Here is a 24,063-nt window from a genome sequence, read left to right on the forward strand (position 1 = left end):
ATTACCTACAAAACGTCAATACTTTTGTGCGTACGAATGTTGAACTTCTCCCGCACTGTACGAAGCCAACCGTGCTAATCGGAGAGGCACGGCACACGTTGTACAACATCGCAGCCAGAGTTTACTTTCTTCAACAATATAGCCACGTTTCATCGCTTTAATGTTTGTGGGATACGGGCACATGTTTGGACTTACCTCGCAGTCTTGTAGCAACAACACTGTAGAGAGAGCTGTTTCCAGTCCGGTTACACGGATTGGCCGATAGGGACACCTGGCAATCTGTTGTATTTAAACAGCAACCCTTCTCCGTTGTTGCTGTGCTTGGAGATGGCAGCAATTCTTTGTGTTTGTTCAAGTGACCTCTAGCAGAGATGCTTGGATTATATGACCACTATTTTTTCACCTGATGACGATCGCTTGTGTTGCGATCGAAACGTCGTGATATTTGTATTATTTTTTCTTATATCTACGTGGATTTACCGAAGTACCCAAAGAATATATATGACCACACTTTAAAAATCTACCTGGCTTTGCATAGTATTAGATGGATTTAACACAGTGTGCTTTGCATTACAGCTATTGTGCGGGTCCTCTGATTATGCTTTGTGCCGCCGGGTCACTCATTGTTAAAATATTGAGCAATTGTTTTATTTTACATTATTGATTGTTCTGGCTTCAGGACATTCAAAGGAGCCTCACAGAAGCGGCAACAATGGGAATACATATAATGAATTGGATTGTCATTAAAGTGGTTCAAACCATTCAGTAGCGGAGCAGTATAATTAAATGTGTGTACCAGTGACTCACGGTTAAAATCAAGCAAATGACAGCAGCGACTGTCGATGCTTATTGAAGAAACAATGGGGGGGGGGGGGAGACAATATAATTGAATTAACTAGAATTGTGTTTAAAATTGCACACTCAGCAGTGTAGCCGCCTGGAGAGGTAAAATTCATTGCAGATTCAGAGTTCACCCTTTGACCCTGGCCAAACATGACGCTGTAATGAACCGTGGGGTATTAAGTGGAGTGCTGGAGGAAGGGTTAGGCCTGCCACCTGTTCACCAGATGCTTAGCGTGGCTCCTGATCGACCGCTATTGATAAGAATAGGGGGTGGGCCATATGCTGTGTGACACTGAGGCCCACGAAACAAACAAGGGACTCGCCTTCCAAGGGAATTAGTGTTGGGGGTCGTTGGTTGGTGGTGGTGGTGGTGATGATGTGCGTGATAGTTTCTTTTCACGCACTGTAAAACTTGGCAGCCACTAAAAGAATGTGATATTCAAGAGCAAAAGAACGAGTACTCTGTGCCTTCGTTTTATTGTTGAGCGTCTTAAAAGGAAAAAAAAAGTTATTCTGCACGTGAACTTTAGCATCATGAGTTGGGGGAGGGAATGGAGATGCCTGCTGTTAGCTGGAACAAACACGAATTTGTAACACCACAGTCACTGAAGGAGAACTACGGGGGGGGGGGGGGCATGGGTGTGGGCCCTACTTAATGAAAACAACTTTTTAGCCAAAAAATCTGATGGAATGGATGGAAGGCCAAAGAAGAATGATGAATTAAATTCAGCTGTATTAGATTAGCACAGTGTTTTTCACAAATTTTCAGAGGGGTGGCCACTTTCGCCGATAAGACATCATCAGTGTGAGGGCTGCCACACATTTGAAACCATTGCTGGGTTGCACAGCAGCACGATGACGATGGGGGTGTTTTCACATGCTGTGTATTGTTGGGGGGCCGCCATGAAGAACACTGGATCAGCACAATAATCTGTTGGCATTGATGTTCGCAACGATTAAATACAATACAGAAATTTACATTAATTTACAGCCCTTGTCAATCCACTAACAGATGAAGCACCTCCCCCCCCCCCCACCATGGCGGTGACGGGGGGTTTGTTTGACCATACTTGACCGAAGGGGTGTCCAGGACAGTTGACAAATCAATGTTAGTCTTGGCTGGGAATCAAATTCAGGTAGCGGAGTTGATAGCACAGCAAGGCTTAAGCACTGCGCCATTGCCCCACCAAATTTAACCAATTAAAATAATTTGGTTTCCTATATTTAACGATGTAAAAAAGTGATTTTTTTTTATTTTACCAGGTAAGGCCCACTGAGCTATATCGCTCTTTTTCAGAAGCGACCTGGCCACAAATGATAGCCCACTGAAGTGGCTTATCAAGTGCAAATTTCTAACAGCCAAACACTTTAAATGCACGTCGATTCTAAATGGAGAGGAAAAACCGGAGAACCCGGAGAAAAATCCATGCGACCACGGGGAGAAAATTCAAACTCCAAATTTCCAGGCATCGGGGTTGGGATCGGACCCACGACCTCCAATATACCAGGCTTGGGTAGTTAATGACTCGTCAGCCAATTTGCCATCGAGAGACAATTACTTGTTTGTATGGGTATTCCGTAGTTTTCACGTCGCAGTCAGGTTTAGCATGGTCCGCATCTCTGATATTAGCACGGTTGGCTACATACAGTGCGATAGAACTTCAACATACACACACACACACCCGTACGTGTAACACAGATCTACCCCTCTATTTAAGGAACGAAACAGGACTTCTCCACAAATCTGGCTGTCGCCTGATGATGCTAGTTGTAATTACTGGTGAAACGTCGTACTCAGATTGCAAATGTTGTGGCTTGGCTCTCCAACACACCGGTGTGCTGTACTAGTGACGAATTAGCATGTTCTGTTTATGTAACAAACCTTTTCTAATTGGCTGTGTTGGGTGGTGGCAGGTTTAACGACACATTTGTATATTTACGCGATCTAACCCAAGAAACCTCTATGTACGTTGAACCGTCGTCGCGCTGCGTGTGTGCGCCTCGCAGTGAAGAAGGCGAAGGCGGCGGATGAGGCGCGGCGTCAGCTCGCGCTGCGCACGCGCGAGGAGTACAAGCGCCAGTCGATCCGCGCCATCGAGAAGGGCTCCGTGGCGTCGCTCACCAACCGCTTCGTGGGCATAGACGTGCAGGACTGCCCCGGGGGGGGAGGCGCGAGGCCCGGACCCAAGCCCGTGCCTCCGCCCAGACCCACCAAGCTGCTTCCTGGGTGAGGAGCCGTCCGGCGACGGTCACTGACACCGCACCGCACCGCACGCGCGGTGCCGGCGCGATTTACACATAAACGAAAACACCCCAACGCGTTCGTCAATAACGCTGCTCTAGCGAAGGATAAAATGTATAATAAGTGATGTATCTGGCGAATGGCCCTTCTCCGCAGCACAGAGATGTGCCTCGTGTGTGTGTGTAAGTAGCCAACAGCGCTAAACGGAGGTGCGGAGGAAAAACAGCAAACTGAACACAAAGCAGTGCGAAAGAAAAGAGTTTTCAATCGAGATTTAAAAGTGCATAGCTCCAGTGGCTTTATGTCTGCCATAAGGCATTTTGTGTTGAACAGTTATCACTTTTCATCTAACACCTCCACACGCTTTCCATTACAAGCTCTGCCCTTATAGCCCTTTCTCAATCCACCGCTGCAAACACTGGATGTGTGCTTGCGATTATCATTTTCCGTGTGTTGCAACTAGAGGTCAAGGAAATATGCTTGATACTAAATAAATAAATAACATGTATCCCACTGTCAAGTTACTGCTGGACAAAATCCGAAGCATGGTGTATTGGTCATGGGGATGGTTTGACCATACTTCACCATACTCGTCAATGCATGCTCAGATATCACCACTGATGTTAGCCCTGGCTGGGAATCAAATTCAGGTTGCCGGGTTCATAACACAGTGCGCTAACCACTGCGCCGCCACTCCACCCACGTGCTGGCTGATAAGTGAAAAGAAATTGGTTTGTAAACATTTGTTAAAATTTTGTCAAACCGTCATGCACGTCAGACTCAATCATTTTCAATTAATTTAAAATATTTAATATTTGCATGCCAGTGTTCAATTTAAGCAAATAAAGTGAAGAAAATTGCCTAGATGATATAATCAGAAACAATACAAACGAGACGATCAAACTTAAGGGTGGAGCGATTCATGCCGCCCACCCCAGTGATTCGATGAATTGTCACTATTCACTTGTCGCGATTCAATGTTCCAATTTTTTTAATTACATTGTGGTGAATGGCAGCATATATAGTGCTTTCACGGGTGACATGAAAACATTACATCAAATATATACTCATCAAAACACGTGAACTCTTACACACTATGATGCATGTCTTGTGAGCTTAAACGTCGATATCAATCGATGCATTGTCTCCAATCTGCTTCTGTGATCCACGTGTTTATCTTTCTGTCTCTTGGTGTCATTTCTAGCATGCCCCTCTTCAAGCTTCTTTGCGCACTTTTTTTTTTATAACTTTTGTCCCGTTTTTTTTGCCCCCCACACTCTGCATGTTTCTTATCCATCGTACGCGATTACAAATGTGGGAAAAACTAAACGGAAATTGTTTACATGCCTACCAAACGCCGAACATCATTTGCACCAACTTCACTTCCGGCTTATTTGGGAGTTCCCTCAACAAGTCTACGTGATCTTCTTGGTTCTTTCGGTAAAGTCACGTAGAAGGGAAGTAATAAAATAATAAAATAAGACCAGGTCTGTCGGGGAGACAGCGTCTGAACGCTGTCTCCCCGACAGACCTGGTCTTCACCTGAGGACGGCTGCTTGCGTTGTGGCCGAAACGTCGTGAGAATTATTTTATTGTTTTATTTATATTATTTTATTATTTTCATTCTACGTGACTTTACCAAAAGAACCAAGAAGATGAATCCCTGCAGTCACGAAAGCTTTAAATCGAAATTTAAGTCTACGTCACTTTACCGAAAAAACTAACAGTATGAATCCTTGCAGTCACGAAAGCTTCAAATCTAGAATTCCCTCAACAAGTCTTGAATTGCGCTGCTGGTTTTTTGTTTTGTTTTTTTGTGTCGTCCCGCCGCAGCAAGAAGCCGGAGCTGCCGTGCCCGGCGTCACGTCAGGCCATTGTGACGTGGTTCCGTGAGCGCGAGATCCCGCGCCGGGCCTGCTTCAGGGGAAACGCGGATACCGTCGCTCCCTGGTTCCACGGTAAAGGGGGGCGAGAGATGGTGATTGGATGGGGGGGGGGGCCAGGGCGAGCTGGTAGGGGTGGTAACGGCAGGACGTGAGGGCCACGTGGAGCGAGTGACGGAGAATCTCTTCTTTGCAGCTTCACTTCTTGTCTCCGTTATGAATCTTGATGCAGCCAGTTAATTATTTTTGTGTGTGGTGTGTGCGCATGTCAATTTTATTTTACTGTTCATCCTTATGTGCATGCATACTCAATCTGGAATGTTGCATGTGGAGTATATGTTGATGCATTGTAGTCTGGTAAACATGTTTTTACCAATGACAATCACCTGGAATGCATCTGATAACGTCAAATGTTAGAAGCTAAGCAGTGTCGAGCCTGGATAATGCTTGGGGATGGGTGACCACCAGCTGTGCTTACGTGGTGGTCAGCAGAGGACCGTCCAGCGAAACCCACTGTTCCACTGTGCCTCATTGCTTCCACATTTACACTCCCAGCCTTTACCAACCCGCACTGACCAGCGTGCTGAAATATCGTCTATTCTTTCCACGACATGATGGGGAAGTATACTGATCCAGCAGTGAATTGGTCATGGCTGCTGCTGCTGCTTATGATCCCCCTCTGTGGCTGGACATGCTGGGTGATGATGCTGATGATCCCTCATTTGTGGCTGCTGCACATGCTGGGCAATGATGCTTATGATGCCCCCCTCTGTGGCTGCTGCACATTCTGGGTGATGACTATCCCCCTCTGGCTGCTGCACATGGTGAGTGATGATGATCCTCTGTGGCTGCTGCACATGCTGGGCAATGACGATGACTCCCCTCTGTGGCTGCTGCATATGCTGGGCCATTCGCAGGCCTCATCTCGCGCGAGGATGCGGAGGAGCTGCTGTCGGGAACGGCGGAGGGTACGTTCCTGCTGCGTGTGAGCGAGCGCGTCTGGGGCTACGCGCTCTCCTACCGCATGGCGCGCTCCACCAAGCACTTCCTGGTGGACGCGGCGGGTGACTCCTACAGCTTCTTCGGCGTCGACCAGATCAAGCACGCCTCCCTGCCCGAGTTGGTCAACTTCCACAAGGTGAGCCGATGGCATAGCGGGCCGTCCGCGTTCGTGCAGTTCTTTTGGCGATTGAACCTATTGGTTTCTGTCTGGGTGTAATGTGGGAGGGGGGAGGCTGTATATGACTTCAGACTAAACCTCTTCCTTTGTGAATGTGCATCGATAATGTGTTCGTGTGAAACGATGAACAATGAAATGCATGCGCCAAACACGTGGCCACAAATTAGCAAGCACATTTTTATTGATTATATTTTGCATGGTTTGGATCGCAAGTGACTGTTTTACTTGCCGGACATGCATTTTACGCACGTTAATACATATTCATGCACGTTCATCCGATTTATATTCCGAATCCAAAGGCCCAACTCTTGTTATGTGTGGCAAATGAGTGGGTCCTAAAGGAGCATAACAACGCCCGATGTCAAGAACACAATCCTGCCAGTGGAATTGGCATGTTGTGAATCAATGTAAACTGTTGGTGCACATTTTCAAAACGTCGACATTTGATGAATGCAATTTGTAGTCATGAACTCAGTGAGTCACAGAGCATTTGTGTCATTTTGCTGCTCAGGTGGAGCCAGTCACGGTGATCGGCGGGGAGATATTGAAAACACCGTGCGGGCAGCCGCAGGGGAAGTTGCCCGACTACGGAAATCTCTTCAGCTGAGTCGTCGCGAGACGGCAGTACCTCTCATAGCCTCCGTTACTCCGTATGCTTTGTCAAAGGTGGCACGGTCCTCCCTCACCCCACTTACACACCATTGAGTTCCGTCACCCACTCTCATTTTAAAGTCCACGTCTGTGACCATCGCCAGAAAACCCAATTCTCACCTGGGTGACTCGGTGCCAGCTGTCAAGATGGACATTGTTGAACAATTAAGGCAGGTGTGTCGCGATGGCTGTGCCCAGACTAATGAGGGCACGTCCTCTTGTGTCATCGTAGCCTATCTATGGCCATCAATACGCCTATCCACCGTGCAGCACATGAGCTCAGCTTCAGAACAAAGAACAGCTTGCCTGGCTGTTCGCAGTACTGCATTAGGACGTGATGTAGGTTCGTCTTCTTTTATTCCTTTGGAAAGGAGCCTTAATGTGCCACTGAAAAAATATATAATATACTGTATACGTGTATGTAAGCTAGTATTGTACTTGAATTGAAATATGCAGCAATATAATTAAAACGTCATCAATAAAATGGGCAAAAATATGATTAAACGCTAGCTGCCAATGTAGGAAATATACCACAACTGTAAAGGCAGATTACAGGAGAAATGTAAACATATTGGGCCAACTTGCCATCGTGCCTGATTTTGGACCTAAAAAGTACAACATTCCCAAAAGAGTGCTGCTTTTTAACCCAAAATGGAATGTTTTTTTTCTTACGCCATGCAACTGGATGGGAATGTCTCCCATGAACCTCTGCGCGAGCGAAAAATAGTTTTGCCAAAGGCATTATTTCAAACCGGTCCTCAGGGACCATGCAGTATGTTCATTGTACTCATCTGACATTTTTGTTCTGAATATTTGTGTAAATGTTTTCATTCGTAATTAGAAATATTGGCTTTTGTTTTTACACAAACAGAATGTCATATTTTAACCACCCATTTTACACAGCAAGTAGCTCAATGGCTTTTATGGATAAACTGTGTGAAAATCCCAAGCTTAACTGTACGGTACAGCTTCACATATCCGACTCGCTTGGGACTGAGAGTATGAGCAGATCTGTAAAATGCTTGGGATATATGAACAGCATCTATAGGAAAAGTCAGTTACACAATGCACAACTATGTTACTGAAGAAAATGAAGCGCAAACTGCTTTAAGCGCGCGGACATGCGTCACTGTACTATAGAAGCAAGCAAATGTGCTCGAGATTAATTACACATCACTGTGCGTGAAAATATCGGAATTGTGAACATCTATAGAAAATGACTGTTACACCACGCACACAAATACTGCACTGGATGTGGGATATTATTTGGTCAGGGCGGATATGTGATGTTGTACTCTGTACACGAGTCTGGCCAAGAAAATATTTTCTAGATGTGCACTATCCCATCGGTGGATTAAGTTTAGGAATATTTTTTTAAATGGGAAAGTTGAAACAATGCGGCATGTTTTTTTTTAATCTCCCCCACCTCTGTCCACCCAGAAATATAAACGGGAACGCCACAGTTGGTCGATCGACAGGTTTCGTGTGATTTAAAGCTTTCGTGACTGCAGGGATTCATCTTCTTGGTTCTTTCTGTAAAGTCACGTAGAATGGAAATAATAAAATAATAAAAATAAAACATAATAAAATAATTCTCACGACGTTTCGGCCACAACCGCAAGCAGCCGTCCTCAGGTGAAGACTAGGTCTGTCGGGGAGACAGCGTCTCAGGTGAAGACCAGGTCTGTCGGGGAGACGCTGTCTCCCCTGAGGACGGCTGCTTGCGTTGTGGCCGAAACGACGTGAGAATTATTTTATAATGTTTTATTTTTATTATTTTATTATTTCCATTCTACGTGACTTTACCGAAAGAGCCAAGAAGAGGTTATGTGTGGTGGAGCAAAGTGTGGCTATCCCACCTCTTCCAAGATGTCTAGCCTGCGAAAGGAGGCCAAATACACACTCCAGGAAGGGCTCTCTAGAACTTTCTCTCGTGGAGGCCCCTTCCCGCAAGCAGTGCCGTAAAGTAAACAATTGCAGGGCTGCACCTTTATATTTACCTTTTATTCTTGTATTAGTAGGCACTAGTCGAACATTAAATTTCGATTTAAAGCTTTCATGACTGGAGGGATTCATCTTCTTGGTTCTTTCGGTAAAGTCACGTAGAAGGGAAGTAATAAAATAATAAAAATAAAACATAATAAAAGAATATAATATAAAAATTATTTTATTATGTTTTATTTTATATAATATAATAATAATAAAAATGTTACTTCCCTTCTACGTGACTTTACCTAATGAACCAAGAAGATAGTCGAACATTGGCAACATTCATTGTCAAATACAAGTGGTGCATTAAAATGTGTTTTCCTAACACCATAAGATGAATTTGCACCTGTGGTAATCATACAAAACGACTGGTTTCCAAAGAGCAAAATCAGTATCTGTATGAGCTAAAGCATATTTAACAGTGAGATTATTGAGAAAACATGTGCTTTGTATCCAATGTTAATTATCTGTGAATGTATCATCAGTGAAATTTGCATGAGCTGATGTCCCCTCTTATCAGGTTGCTGTTTTTCCAAGACAACATTGGCCCCCACCTTGTCAACTCATCACCACCTCCATAAGAATTACTTATTCATTGATCACGCCGCCACCATCAAACCCACTCCCGACATTAGTCTCTAAATGAAATCCGGCTGTTTGTAAGAAAATAAGCCTTAAGTGTGGCTGCCCTCGTGTGTACTTGAGAAACATATCGTCCGGAGGGCGATTTGGGTTTACATTTAGAGTGATGAGCACAGTGTTTCAGTCCTGTATCTTGGGAACTGATCTTGCCATTGTGTGATGATGATAACATGCATGCAAGTGCCTTGTTCGCCATTGTTGAGTGGATTAACATCTTTTGGTTATTACATTTTTTTTACCTTTCATCAACAGGTGTAATTAAGTGATTAAATGTCAGTTGAACAAATACACGAGGATGTGCCATTAACTTATTTTTGAAAAGTAAGTGCACATTATTGTTTTTATCTACTTTTTAAATTGTCTCTTTTTGAACTATATTGTAGTACTGCCGAGATGTTGTCTTTTTTAAAGCCAGATATTTACATTGCAAGATTCAAAATAAAATTGTCTTTTTGTTCTGATTCGCCATGACCACTGAAGTGACCAAAATGCATTCAGGTCCCAAGGGAAGCAATATGGCATGAAGATAATTCAGGACTGGAATTGTTTTGTTTGCTTCCGACAGATGCTTATTTTCTGAAACGTGATCTTACGTGTACTTTGTATTCTTAACGTCTTTTGTCCTTGGATGTTTTTGATTCGTTAAAACGACAAAAAAAACAACGCCGACAGACTAAAAATGAAAAAAAATACGTGTTTGCTTGAATAACTTCCAGATGTTGTTCTGTTGCGTACGAAATTTTGACATCACTTCCGCTGTAGAAAATTACGTTCCAGTCTGTTTTTACTAAAACTTAACTTGAGCAAAATTATTATGCATCACTATTGTGCAATGTCAGCTGCAACCCTTGTAGGATTTTATTACAAATATTGTCTGTTTAGCATATCTACAGAACTATATACTATTTAATATGAATTGCATATGAAATTACAGACTTTTCTCTGAAAATCGTTGTCATTAACATTTCTCTTTATGGAGAATTATAAAAAAAAGTATCAAAAGTTTTGACACTGCATCGTTTTTTAAAATGTTCTAAATTGTCGTCCGGCTAACTATCGCTTGAGATAATTGGTTCACAACTTGTACATTTTGTATGCATCAAGGGAAATATCCAACTTTAATTTCTGTTTGTGTGAAACTGCTTTTGAAAGAAATAAAACAAATCTTGTGGCTCATGTAAATAACAAAAAAATTGCACCCATTCCACGGCTGGCGCTGTTGCAGCTTGGAGGGGTCCTTTTTCCGCGATTTTCCAAAAAAGGGTCTGTGTCGTGTTCCCTTTTGTTTTTCATTATTTGATTTAATAAAGATATGGACTTTTGGCATGCCTCTTGTTCTAATTGTAGCTGTACTTGTTTTATTTAAAGCTTTAGTGACTGCAGGGATTCATATTCTTGGTTCTTTTGGTAAAGTCACGTAGAAGGGAAATAATACAAATATAAAAAACATTTCACGACGTTTCGACTGCAACACAAGCAATCATCATCAGGTGTGAAATCCACAGCATTGCTTGTGTTGCAGTCGAAACGTTAAATCCACAGCATTGCTTGTGTTGCAGTCGAAACGTCGTGAGAATTGTATTGTTTTATAATTTTATTATTTTCCTTCTACGTGACTTTACCGAAAGAACCAAGAATATGTAGCTGTACTTTTTATTTTAAGATGTGGCTAGTTTAAGATAATGTACACCACCTTCAGTCCCCTGCTGGGGGTTGTTTTACTTGACGTTGGTTCGTAATGTACAGGTTAGTGGGGGGGGGACAAGACTGGTTGGTGTAAGGCTGTAAGCAGTGACACGGAATTGAACCCACATGGCTGAGTTCGTAGTGCAATGCAATAGCCACTGCTCTATCATGCTAATTGCTGTATATTATATAATGCACACTTTTCAAAAAATGGGAAACTTTCTATGCATTTCAAATGTTATTTTGTAATTTTGGTCTTCACACATTATTTAGTGTAAGTTGTATTGAGTTTCATATTAAGTGGAGGTGTTGGTATTTTGCCAATACACTGTACAGTAGCAGGAGACCACACGAGACAAATCCTAACATACTGAAAAGTATCAATGAAAATAAAATGTATAATTATGTAGTCCCAGGCATGGTGTTAGAAAATCAAGCTCATTAACAAAAGTGCATGGATTTGAATCCTGGGGTTGTCCTTTGAAAATATATAGCTATATTTAGAACTCGGTGATTGATTATAGTAATTAAGTACAGTATTGCAATGTATGAACACATTGGCTTTTTACTAGTAGCATTTTCCACGACCATGATTTGGGGTAGAGCTGGGAGACAGTGGTTTGGAAATTGTCCTATGAACCTGGCGACCTGAGTTTAATACCTGGCCACGTCTAACATCGGTGGCCAGTGATATCTGAAACGACCTCTGTGTGTATCCCCTTCGCCAAACCACAATGATCAGCGCAGTGAAGTATGGGGAAAAAACATTCCTCTGAGATGGCATGAGGCCTTAATTCTGCATTTTATTGGCACGTTCTTGTAGTTTGTTTTACTTGGTTATTATAGAGTATAAACTGTAACTACCTGTGACTTGATCAAGTGAGCAAGATTTGTTCTCATAATCCGATGGTTCTTGAGTTATCTGAGTGTCAGGGCAGGAGCCTTGCTGCAAGTTTCAGCTTCACCGAGTCACATCAACAAGTGGTGGGTCTTGTAAATCAACACCACTGATGTATACAGTTACACATGCTGAGCAAGTCCTATTTCCTGAAAGCCAAGGCGCACTCCTCAAGGGAGATGTAAAACATCATAGGTTTGCGTCGTGAAAAGTGGAGGCTCAAGGCTGTATCGTGTAGAGTTGTGAGACCCCTAGTGTAGCACAAGGACCAAAATCAGATTATTCTCTATCAGGAGAGTGGCATCCACAAGCACAGAGCCTGGTAGCAACAGCCCAGAGCGCCACCCACCACCACACCGTAACAATTTAACAGTACGTGTAACGACCACAATAAATAGAGGATTTTATGTGGATTTTAGTATATTATTTGGTAGTGAGACAGACCCTAGTTTGTTTATTTTTATATTGCTCACAATCCACCAAGACTAATTTTATTGTGCTGCTGTACTCCATTAAACGGTCCCAGCACTGCAGATGGCTCTTTGCCTACCTCTGGATTTCCAGAATAAAAAATTACAACTTCTCATTCACTGTATCCTAAATGCATCTATTAAAGAAAAAATCTCAAGACTTTATACCTTTGAATGGGAAAACTATTTCAAAGAATTATTTTTTTAACATTTGCTATAAACGTTTTATTGTTTTCTACGATTCAACGGCACCTACTTTGGGCAAAAAGCGTATTTGGTGTTAAAATGTATTGTGCTGTCACTAAAGGAAAGGGAGACTCAAAACCTTAAAACCAGTCCAGAGTTCACCTGCTTAAATGTTGCTGTTAAACATTGGTCCCGAAAGCGCATAGACTTAAGGACTATAACAAAAAATTATAATACAACAATACAATTTTATTTACGTGGGATTAGTGTATTAACAGAAGGCAATCCAGCAGGTGACGCAGTGCTGATGAATCTCCAGTGCAGTTGCACCGCCTGCACATTCGATAGCTAAGCCACTGCTGTATCCGTTCCTGGAAGGCCTCCCAAGCCATAACCATCACAAGTTTTTGTTATTCACCCACACATTTAGCTTCTAGACACCAACTGATTTTCTGAGTTGCACATGACCGATGGCCATATCTTAGGCTCCAAATACCATTGGGGTGAAGATGTACTTGTACCGTATGCCAACATTTCACACCGATCACTGGCGATTTAAGGTACCCACCCACCTGACATGGGGAATGCATGACTCACACCACCCCAAACCTCTCCCAACCTCCCAGGGGTTGCGGAAATGAAGTACTGGATACTGTATTGCTGTGAAATATTAGTCAACAGGGCCCTTTGGCTGATACAACTGTTATTTTATTTTATGGTGTTGTAAAAGACCCGTGTCTGCTCTAGTGTCCATTTACGAAGTTGTTTTGTGTTGCACAATGACCTCATTGCGCATGTAAAAATGTAATACTGTGTGATAGTGAAGTTATAATACGAATCAAAATTCAACAAGTGATTCTTTGCTCTCATTTGTATGGTCTGTCTCATCAGTGGAGTACTCATCAGTACTTGTATCATCAGTCGTCACGTCTTGTCTTGCACTGCGTCTTTCCCTGTACGGTCTTATTCTGAATGTTCCATGTTGTCCGGACTGTTTTGTCTCGTTTGTATCTCTCATTAGTATTGTCTACTACCATCATATGTAAACTCTTCTACTGGTAGGAACCACCTGGTTCCACCAGCCCACACGGGATTATTGTGTCCGTCCGTCGTGCATCCAAAAATGGGAGGGGTGGGGCTGGGTGGAGAGGGGAGGGTGGGGAAGGGCTGGGTGGGGAGGGTGGGGCTGGGTGGGAGGGGTGGGGCTGGGTGGGGAGGGAGGGGCTGGGTGGGGAGGGGTGGGGAGCAGCTGGGTGGAGGGGTGGGAGGGGTGGGGCTGGGTGGGATGGGGCTGGTCACACCGTGGTGCCCTTATAAAACTCAACGTTTAACCTACTCCCGCCGGCTTGTGCCCGCCCTCACAGTCGGGCATATTTGCGGAATACACCACGCCGCCGTTGACCCTGCAGGCCATTGACCGAGAGAGACACGCAAACTCCAAATCCACAGCAGCAGCAGCAGGCGTCAGGGTTGGTGATCAAACCCACGACCTCCTGTACACCAGGCGAGGTAGTTAACATCTCCTAGCCACCGTGATGATGATGAGAGAGAGACACGCAAACTCCAAATATACAGCAGTAGGCGTCAGAGTCAGGATCGAACCCACGACCTCCTGTACACCAGGCGAGGTAGTTAACATCTCCTAGCCACTGTGATGATGATGATGAGAGAGAGACACGCAAACTCCAAATCCACAGCAGGCGTCAGGGTCAGGATCGAATCCACGACCTCCTGTATACCAGGCGAGGCAGTTAACATCTCTTAGACACCGTGATGATGATGAGAGATACGCAAACTCCAAATCCACAGCAGGCGTCAGGGTCAGGATCAAACCCACGACCTCATGTACCCCAGGCGAGGTAGTTAACATCTCCTAGCCACCGTGATGATGATGAGAGACACGCAAACTCCAAATATACAGCAGGCGTCAGGGTCAGGATCGAACCCACGACCTCCTGTATACCAGGCTAGGTAGTCAACATCTCATAGCCACCGTGATGATGATGATGAGAGAGAGACACGCAAACTCCAAGTATACAGCAGCAGGCGTCAGGGTCAGGATCTAACCCACGACCTCCTGTACACCAGGCGAGGTAGTTAACATCTCTTAGCCACCGTGATGATGATGAGAGAGAGACACGCAAACTTTAAATCCACAGCAGCAGGCGTCAGGGTCAGGATCGAACCCACGACCTCCTGTACACCAGGCGAGGACATCCACAGCACATCGTCAAAGGCGAATGGTTACAAATTAAAATAAATGCGAGTCTACTTATTTTTAAAACACCCACCCCCCAGCGCTTGCTTATATTTAACGTTGCATCCCTCAACCTGAGAATCCAAAGAATTTGAGAATCGATTTGCAAAAAAACCCTTTGATATAAAAAAAAACAATTCACGCGGTCCAACATCTTTCACTTAGGAATCGATACTCGGAATCGCGCGTGTTTAAATCGAGTCGATCCACGCAAAAAGAATCGATCCACGCAACAGCGCGCGCGCCCCACCCCGTGCTTGAAACCCAAGAAGCCGGCGGCGGGGGGGGGGGATGAGGCCCCTCCCCCCTTATCCCCCGTACCCCTCCCCCCGCTACCCCCCCCCCCCGCTACCCCCCCCCCCGCTACCCCCCCCCCCGCTACCCCCCCCTCTCCTCCTCTCGTAACGTCACTGCGGTGCGACCTCGTCAGGAGGCTGCTGTTGCTGCCAGCTCGTGTCCCCCCCCCACGTCCCCCACGTCGTCATCGTCGTCGTCTCCGCGTGAACTTCACTCACGAAACGTCGTCGTCACCGTCCGCCTCCATCCCCGGCCCGGCTGCGTCTCTCACTCGCAGGCTCACCACCATCACCACCAACCACCACCTACAACCACCACTACCACCACCACCCCCTACAACCACCACCCCCTACCACCACCACCAACCCCCCACCACCCTACCACCACCCCTACCACCACCACACTACAACCACCACCACCACCCTACCACCACCACCTACAACAACCACCACCCCCCTACCACCACCACCCCCCTACCACCACCACCCCCCAACCACCACCCCCTACCACCACCACCACCGCCCCCTACCACCACCCCCTTTACCACCACCAACCCTCTCGCATGTCTTCCTGAGCCGCAGCGCGTTGTCGTCGTAGTCGTCGTCACACCACCACCACCCACCTCTCTCCCTCCCGAGGTACGTGGCGTCGAGACCGGTAGGCGTGGAAGGGGAGGCGGGCCTTGGGCGGTCCTCGGATAGATGCGCTGCCGCCGACCTCGAGGGTCGCTGGGTAGGGGAGCCAAGGCCGCAAATGGTTCGGGGTGGGTGACCCGGGAAGGGAGGGAGAGAAAGTAGAGTTTTTTTTATTGAAAATAATAATTAATGATATAACTTCTTATCGTCATTAAAGTGGCAACGCACCATGAACAAAGGCGTGAGACTCGCGGGCGTTTAAGGCGATCGAGGCGCGTTCATATCGTGGCCCGAGATTGATGTCAAAGGAGGTGGGGAGACGGCCGCCGCCGCCGCCGCGAGGTTGATCCGTCAACCCGCGTGAGAATCTCTCCTCTCGTCGCCTGAGATTTCGCGGGCCATTCAAGGGGTGAGGCATTCATTTCGTGAGTTTATTCGCAAGGAGTGAGAGACCCCGAGACGTGAGATTGACCCCGCGGGAGTCAGACTCAATCTGAGTGCGTGTCGCGTCGTGTCCAGCCGCGCCACCGATTATTACGCATTTCACGTCCCGAGAGAATGGGTGCTTTTGTTATATAATGTTACTGTAGTTCTTATTCACCGTCTCCGCATCTTCACTTCCGTACCCTACCCCAAGTAGACACACAAGTTTCACGCCGTCGCTAGGTAAGCTTAACGCCGCAAATCGTTAATCCCACGTCGCGTTACCAGGCTCCCGATTTGAGAAGTGTGTGGACTTCATCTTTAGAACTCCGAGGTTTTTTTCGGTAAAGTCACGTAGTTAAAAATGAAAATAACAAAAATAAGAATAGAAATAAAAACATAAATCACGACGTTTCGATTGTTGGTACAATCGCTGTCTTACTGGTCGGTGAACGCTTTCGTTTCCAGTAAATTCCTCGGATAATTTGTTGTTGTTGTGTTAGAGATGTACTCGATATAGAATTACTCCATTGGAATGTGGAATCGCCACATTCCTGTGGGATGTGTGAGGGACACTTGTACGATGGAAGGTGGATAGGACGTTACATTGTAACATTAATAATTCTCCCATCCTGTGTGTATCAATTCACGCCTACCAGATGAATGTGGAGTTTTTGAACACTGACCTCTTTAGGTTGAGCGCGACTCGTGGTTGGTCCCTCTATATCATTTTAAGTAACGAAATAGGCTGTAACCCAAAAAAAAACATTTGTTAGTGAGACACGATTTTAATTGTTGCACTGAGACAATATTTTAAGATCACTGTTAAGTGTATGGACACCAATGCAGTCGCACTCCTGGAACGCTCTGGCAACACCCCCTGACTAAATTTAAAACATTTTGTCTTATTAATTAAGCTAAAAACGCCGTTTCTGACTGCCCAGCACACAGTCCAGGTCATATATTTACAATGTAACAAGTTTTCTTGGTTCTTTCGGTAAAGTCACGTAGAAGGGAAATAAATAAAACAACAACATTTGCTGTGTTTTTCACACCTGATGATGATTGCTTGTATTGCAATCGAAACGTCGTGAGAATTTTATTGTTTTATTTTTATTATTTTCCCTTCTACGTGACTTTACCGAAAGAACCAAGAATATGAATCCCTGCAGTCACGAAAGGTTTAAATCGAAATATAACAAGTGTTTTTTTGTTTCTTGGGTAACGTCTTTAAGTCAGATTCGTGCGCACGTCACGACACACGACACCCTGTTTGCGCTATTTGTAGCGCGTTGTCATGCAGGCGTTCGTGCCATAGAAAGTGGATCGCGTTATTTTAATAACGCTGCGTACAGCAGCGGTGCTGGGTTTGGGCACCCTCGTGCATACTGAGACAGCCTCTCGCGCACGCTGTCGTGTTGACGAGCACCTATTGAGAAATACCGGTGTGTATCTCACGTGGCAGGTGCCGGGTGTGTGTAGCGCCACTCAGTCTTGACTGTTTCATCTCTGCGATGCGGATGTTTGTGTCCCACAGCTTGTCAAGTATTCGTTTTGGGCCAAGGCGACCTAGTGAAGCTCATGTCGCCCTAGGGAAGGCCCAGACCAAGTTTTGATATTGCTACCACAGTGCTTAAATCGGTGAGCACCACACTAACATATCCTCATATCTATGCTCCACGCATTTACCAACCCGCATTGACAAGCCTGGTGAAATATGGTGACATAACACCCACGACCCACACTGTGTGGGGAGGTGCTCATCTAGCAGTGGTTTGACAAAATGGCTATACATGCACACCTTTTGTTAAGCTTCATAATCAGGAATTGAATTGGGGTGGCTGTGATTTCAGCAAAGTTTGTGAACCACAACTACACCGCTTCCCTACACGGTGGCAAAGATTGTCAGCAGATATACTATCAGGGCAAGTGCTGTTAGTGACGTGTACGCAAAGTTCAAATGTTCTCGCTTATTGTACACTCGTCACACACTTTCGTGTCCCTAGGGCACAAGTGCTGGCTGGCTTTTGAGAAAGATCTGTTCATACGAGTAAATGTTGCTCTTGTTTTGTTTTTGTTTTGTAGAACTCAGTGCCTTTGCAGTTTCCCCCCGCTACCTATCAGAGATGTCCTTCTTTTTTTCGTGGATCTATAAAGGGTTCAGCAGCATGCTGCAGTTCCTGGGTGAGTATTGACAAACGGGGCAAGGGGTCACAATGTACACAAAGTTGTAGAAAAAAAATAGTTTATGCATTATGAGCAGCCACGGTCAATCCACTTCTGGATGAAGCCCTCCCCAAGCTGCTGCCATTCCTCACAATTGTTTGATGTAAAGTCCACTTCACACCGGCACACTAGCTGATTTCATTGCTCCATCTACTCCTTGGATGTTCTTTTGGATGTTAATTGGTGCCACTTCATAATTATTCTTATTCATCAATCATTATCCCTTCTGGCTATATGTTCTGCCAAAGCCGACTTTTTAACAGTTTTAGTCATGTCTGTAACCTGCTTATGTTTTTTTCATATCCATAGTTTCATCTTTATGACTGTCTTTGTATTTCCCATTGATTTAATTTTGTCATTGGTGGTGGCGCACGCGAGGGTTAGTGGATCACACATGTTGTGAAACGCCCTTCCCGTGGGCGTCTAAGTGCCATACCCTTGAAAACTAATTTTTTAGAACAGATTTTAGTGTTTAGTTTGTTGTCATTCCCCCGCTCCTCTCCTCCGATTAGCCCTGTTGGCTACATACGTTGCGAAAGAAGTTCAACATACATACCCTGCCTCGCTAGAAGGCAGTACAGCAAGTTGCCCAATCTTCATAGGTTTGCATCTGTATGGACGCATGGGTTTTTTTCCGGGTACTCCAGAGTCCTCCCACACGTATAAAGACTCATAAATTGGCTGAAAACATCTTACCAATGCTGGACCCTCCTGAAAAATAGTTCTATGATAATGTATCTTTCCTGGACAAAAAAATTATTATATTATATATAGAGTTAGCTTCCGCATAGTTGCCTGTATGTGAAATGGTATTCTTGGTTTTCGGTGCATTACACTTGGCTGTGTAAAGTGACATGCTTGGTATTCCTAAAATAATTGTATTTTACCAAGCTTGGTTGAGATTGGTCAGGATTCCACAGCAGATGAACCCTAAGCATATTCCAACCATTCATAATAGTTTACCCTACATAACCAACTGTGATCCTTGATTGAAAACAAAAGTTAGCGATACATTGTTAAAGTTAAAATGCTAATCGAAGGTTTACAAATGAATGTCTTCTAGGCCTGTATAAGAAGTCTGGGAAGCTGGTGTTCCTTGGGTTGGATAATGCTGGCAAGACAACGCTGCTTTGCATGCTCAAGGATGATCGAATGGGCCAGCCAGTTCCTACCCTGCACCCAAGTGAGCTTCACGAACAGAACATGGTTATTTCTTTAAAAACGCTCAACCGCCCCCTGAGAAAGAGAGACAAAGCGAAGCTTTCCTGGATTTTACAAGTGACGTAATAAAGAGTAGTCATCATCTCTTTAATACCGGCTGACATTTTGGGCAAATGGCCCTGTTTCACAGCACTGAGATCAGGTCGAGTTGGTTTGTAATTGGAGATTGCACTTTATGCTCGAGGGTTTAAACATTTTTTATTTTATAAGATTGTTAAATAAATGATTTTTCAAAGTTATAAATTGACGTATAATTAGTTTAATTTTAGTGGACATTGATTGCATGTCAAACAAAAATGTCTCCGATCAAAATTATATATTCATAGATTTTTTATTTTTATGTGCTGGACTTGGTGCTTCTCAGCATTACTGTAGCGTGAACATGATCAAATAATACTTCAATAAATGTATTTTTGATCAAGAGCATTTCTCATATTTAAATCAGCATGGTAATGAGTAGTCTCTTATTAAGAGTAATTGTACTGGTAACATTTTAAACGTGAAAATTATTACAAAGAAGTTATTCAAACTCAGCATACTAATTTGAATAATGTGTATGTCTATCTTCTCTCTATAATTTGTGCTGGTACTGAAGTGTGTAATAACAAGCTGTATGTAACATGCTTATGATCTCTCTCCAGCTTCAGAAGAGTTGACCATGGCTGGCATGACCTTTACCACCTTTGACTTGGGTGGCCACGCACAAGGTAAACACACTGGCATTCTCAGAAGTTATCTTCCATAAGTACATCAGCTTTTTACCACACTGGAATTAACTTATTTTACGTGAACTGATACATGTATTGTCTTTTGCTTGGGGAGTTCAGCACGCAGGATTTGGAAAAACTACCTCCCTGCGATCGATGGGGTGGTCTTTCTTGTGGATTGCACAGACCATGAGAGACTGACAGAAGCCAAGAAAGAGTTAGATGTAAGGCCCACTCCTGTGTTTGCCACTGCCTTGACAACAATATAGAGTTTGTGTTGAAATAGAATAAGAAATGAAGGGACTGCCGTTGGCAGTGGTGCACAAGCAAACATAGAATAATCATTGCATTCAGTCAAATGGCTGGTTATTAATGAGTTAAAAAATCATTTATGTACAGCGATACCAGTTACGACATTTTAATTTGTTTTGGTTTACCTTAAAGGTTCACCAATAACGTTGAACTTGAGCTCACCAGCCTTGCTGGCCAATTGTGTGCACTGTGGTTATTCATTCATGGCATGTGTGCCACAGTGCGGATTTTACTCGAGAGTTGGGCATTAAGTGATGTCCCTTCACAGGGCTGTGCGGGACTTTTATCAAATATGCCATGACGACTCTCTTCCCTTTTCTGGCAGGCTCTGATAACGGATGAAACGATCGCCAATGTCCCCGTCCTCATCCTGGGAAACAAAATCGACCGGCCAGAAGCGATCAGCGAGGAGCGCTTGCGCGAAGTGTTTGGCCTTTATGGCCAGACCACTGGAAAGGTACGGCACCGACAAGGCCCTGCCGCTTTGCCTCTTTAAGCGTGTGGATTTATTTGCATCCCTGTCATCGGAGGAATGTGTCGCATTTTGGTTTGTTGTTGGTGGTGTTTTTTCAGATTTGGAAAATTCCACCCAACATTTGTATGACTTCTCATGCTTTGGGATTTGTGAAAGTTATTTTGTCAAATGTAATGTTTTGTTGCTATTGTTTCAACATTTTTTTCTGTAGTTTTGTTTGTTCTATTGACCTAAATGTACCATTAACATGTAATTTGTGATAATGTAGATGAATAGTAAATCTGTTCTAACATGCACTATTTTAATGGATGAGTCGTGAGCATAAGAATACATTTCCTAGATGAATCGGCATCATTACATGCCCAATTAATTATTGAAATTTTTTTTGTGTACATAATATACACGCAGATTGCGTTCGAGTATGTGAGCCGATGCGCTGTCGGTATGTATGTTGATGCTTATCATTGACCACCTTCCCCGTGTTTGTGTGAGCAGGGTAATATCCCGCTCAAAGACCTCAACACTCGCCCACTGGAGGTGTTCATGTGCAGCGTGCTGAAGCGACAGGGATATGGAGAAGGCTTCCGTTGGATGTCACAGTACATCAACTGACCTACACAGCCACTAGCATCGCTTGCCTCAGTTTGGCTACGACTGTGCAAAAACATGCAAGGCTTTTTTTACTGTAAACTACCCAGATGGTTACCGCTTAAATGAAGACTGAAATATATTGCCACATCACAACAAACTTTAGTTTGACGATTCCTCTCAAAGTGTAAGCGCGGGCAGGGATACAACATGTGCATAGAACTTTGTACAGTACATGCTTAAGCAGCTGTGTACATTTTTTGCTTTGGGAGCTTATGTACAGTTTGTGCTTTGGAAATGACCGATTGTTTGCAAAATTGGACTGCCAATACTTCTGTGGATTGTGCTTATGTTTATTCTGATATTTCAGAATGTAAATACAGAAATATGATCATTATTACCCTTCCCAACCCCTTTCTAATCCCTTAATGAGAACACAATATCCGCAGCTATTTTGCAATATAATAGAAATGATCTGTCTAGCTCCTGGGTAAGTGTATAACATGATAAAAAAAAACTGACAAATAAGTGCATTCTAAGAAACGGTGTTAAACATAGGGTATATTAAGCATCTTCAAACGTGTCTAAGACAGTCGCTCACAGCTTGACAAGATATCTGTTCTAGTACATTTTTTGGACCTTTTTTGAATACAGAGATCATGATGAGAGCAAAGCTAGTTGGTTGTGATGCCTCCTAGGTTTGATTTCTCCTTGTACGTTTGTGTGTGTTGTCTGTGCTGCTGTGGAGTTTCACGTTAAACCCAGCATGGTAGCAGCACTCCCTGCTCGTACACTCTCGCCACGGAACACCAGGATTCTGGTCTTAATGTTTTGATTCGTGCTTAATGATCAACTACCTGTTGTTGGTAATGGGCTCAACACTTAACACTAAGATATTTTGATCATTTTACTGAAATAGACTCTGTGGAGCCTAAGTTTCTGGAAGACTCAACAATAGATATTGGATATAGCCTTTGTCACGTGTTTCATGGTTTTAAGCCTTACTGTTTGGTAAGTTATAAAGTGGGGAAAAATATTGTACTATTTGCATACATTTGCTTATTGTGTATATGCCCCTATCATATATACAAATACAGAAAGGTGATCACAATCCTTTCTCTACCACACGATGAAATTAAACGTGAAAATTCTCAACTGCTGCAATGTGTGTACTAGGCAAACTTTGTTTTAGTTTTATAGTGCCAAAGTATGTTCGTACAGCACCAGAGTTAAGACGGTCTTAACGCAGTGTGAAATCGTTTTGCATGAACTCATCTTTGTGCAATGCCCTTTATGAAATACTGTACCTATACAACAGGTTGACTCCCAAAGTCTAGCTTGACAAATACAATAGCCCGGACTGCTGTATTATGTAGGTTTTATATACATGTAATTATATAATATATTTATGTAGCCATCTAAACTGATGAGGTGTGGAAGTAGGAATGTGCGTGTGAAGAGTGTTGTCACGCTGTGGCTGTGGATTTGGCCGTGTTTGGTGGTTATCTGTGTGGCACTTCCAGTTACGATTTCACATTTTCTAAAGAAACGCCGGTGGTAGCGCTAATCTCTGGATGCCCCAATGACATTTCCCTCCAGCATTGCCCATAATGTTGCAGTGATTTTAAATAACGTTATGATAGTGTTGGTGGTTTTGCCAACATAAGTGGGGGAATCTCCCAATAAAAAAAATGTCAATACTGAAAATATGATGTCTGTGCCTGGCATATGTGGCACTGGTGATCCCTTGGGAGATTTTAAGTGTGCTAATTTTCTTCATTATCCTCTCGCCTTTTTGCCTGCAATCATTTGAACTCTGATTTGGATGTCTGTTACATTGTAAAATGCTCAACAAATTAAAAAAATTCTTGGTTCTAGAGCCTGTGTTTTGCGTGCATGGAAACATGTCTAAACATTTGGTTTGAGGTGAAAAGTTACGGCAATTATCGTAGCTCCCACCTTCAATCGGTAACAAAAAAAAAACCCAACGCATTCGTCAATAACACTGCCTTATAAAGGAGAATAATCGGTGACATTTCAGGAAATGGTCCTTCATAGTACATGATTGACCTTCCTTACATGGTTGCTTTGAACTAAAATAATATATTTGCTTCTTCCTGCTATTTTCCCCCACTCGGGTCTGCCTTGAGCGATCACTCCATGTCCACTCCACAATCCACACTCCATTTTCACCACTTTAAACCACCTTATGGTCTATCTTAGTTCCTCTGGCTTGGTGCAGCTTCCATGTT

At 43.9% G+C, this 24,063-nt stretch overlaps 2 protein-coding genes across 7 annotated transcripts in view; both read left to right on the plus strand.

Annotated features, from left to right (window-relative positions):
- Positions 1-10,752, plus strand: part of SH2D4B (SH2 domain containing 4B) — a 43,173-nt gene extending 32,421 nt beyond the window's left edge. The window contains exons 7-10 of the mRNA XM_078865465.1: positions 2,851-3,070; positions 4,919-5,043; positions 5,886-6,106; positions 6,660-10,752. Of these exons, the coding sequence (XP_078721591.1) occupies positions 2,851-3,070; positions 4,919-5,043; positions 5,886-6,106; positions 6,660-6,755 (662 nt within the window). The 3' untranslated portion in view covers positions 6,756-10,752. The remainder of the gene's footprint in view (positions 1-2,850; positions 3,071-4,918; positions 5,044-5,885; positions 6,107-6,659) is intronic.
- A 4,578-nt stretch (positions 10,753-15,330) lies between these two features.
- LOC144937893 (small COPII coat GTPase SAR1B) lies at positions 15,331-22,484 on the plus strand. Of its 6 annotated transcripts, none has more exons than XM_078865466.1 (8): positions 15,332-15,862; positions 17,820-17,923; positions 18,368-18,466; positions 19,572-19,691; positions 20,371-20,436; positions 20,557-20,660; positions 21,074-21,205; positions 21,719-22,484. In XM_078865466.1, exons 3-8 carry the CDS (start codon positions 18,409-18,411, stop codon positions 21,833-21,835), a joined length of 597 nt encoding a protein of 198 aa, XP_078721592.1. In that variant the 5' UTR covers positions 15,332-15,862; positions 17,820-17,923; positions 18,368-18,408; the 3' UTR covers positions 21,836-22,484. The 6 variants fall into 6 exon arrangements, with proteins under 6 accessions (XP_078721597.1, XP_078721592.1, XP_078721596.1 ...); XM_078865467.1 differs by lacking the exon at positions 15,332-15,862 and adding an exon at positions 15,905-16,268; XM_078865468.1 differs by lacking the exon at positions 15,332-15,862 and adding an exon at positions 15,905-16,219.
- The last annotated feature ends 1,579 nt before the right edge of the window (positions 22,485-24,063 follow it).

This window comes from Lampetra fluviatilis, chromosome 20 (assembly GCF_964198595.1).
Source record: "Lampetra fluviatilis chromosome 20, kcLamFluv1.1, whole genome shotgun sequence".
NCBI classification, from domain to species: Eukaryota; Metazoa; Chordata; class Hyperoartia; order Petromyzontiformes; family Petromyzontidae; genus Lampetra; species Lampetra fluviatilis.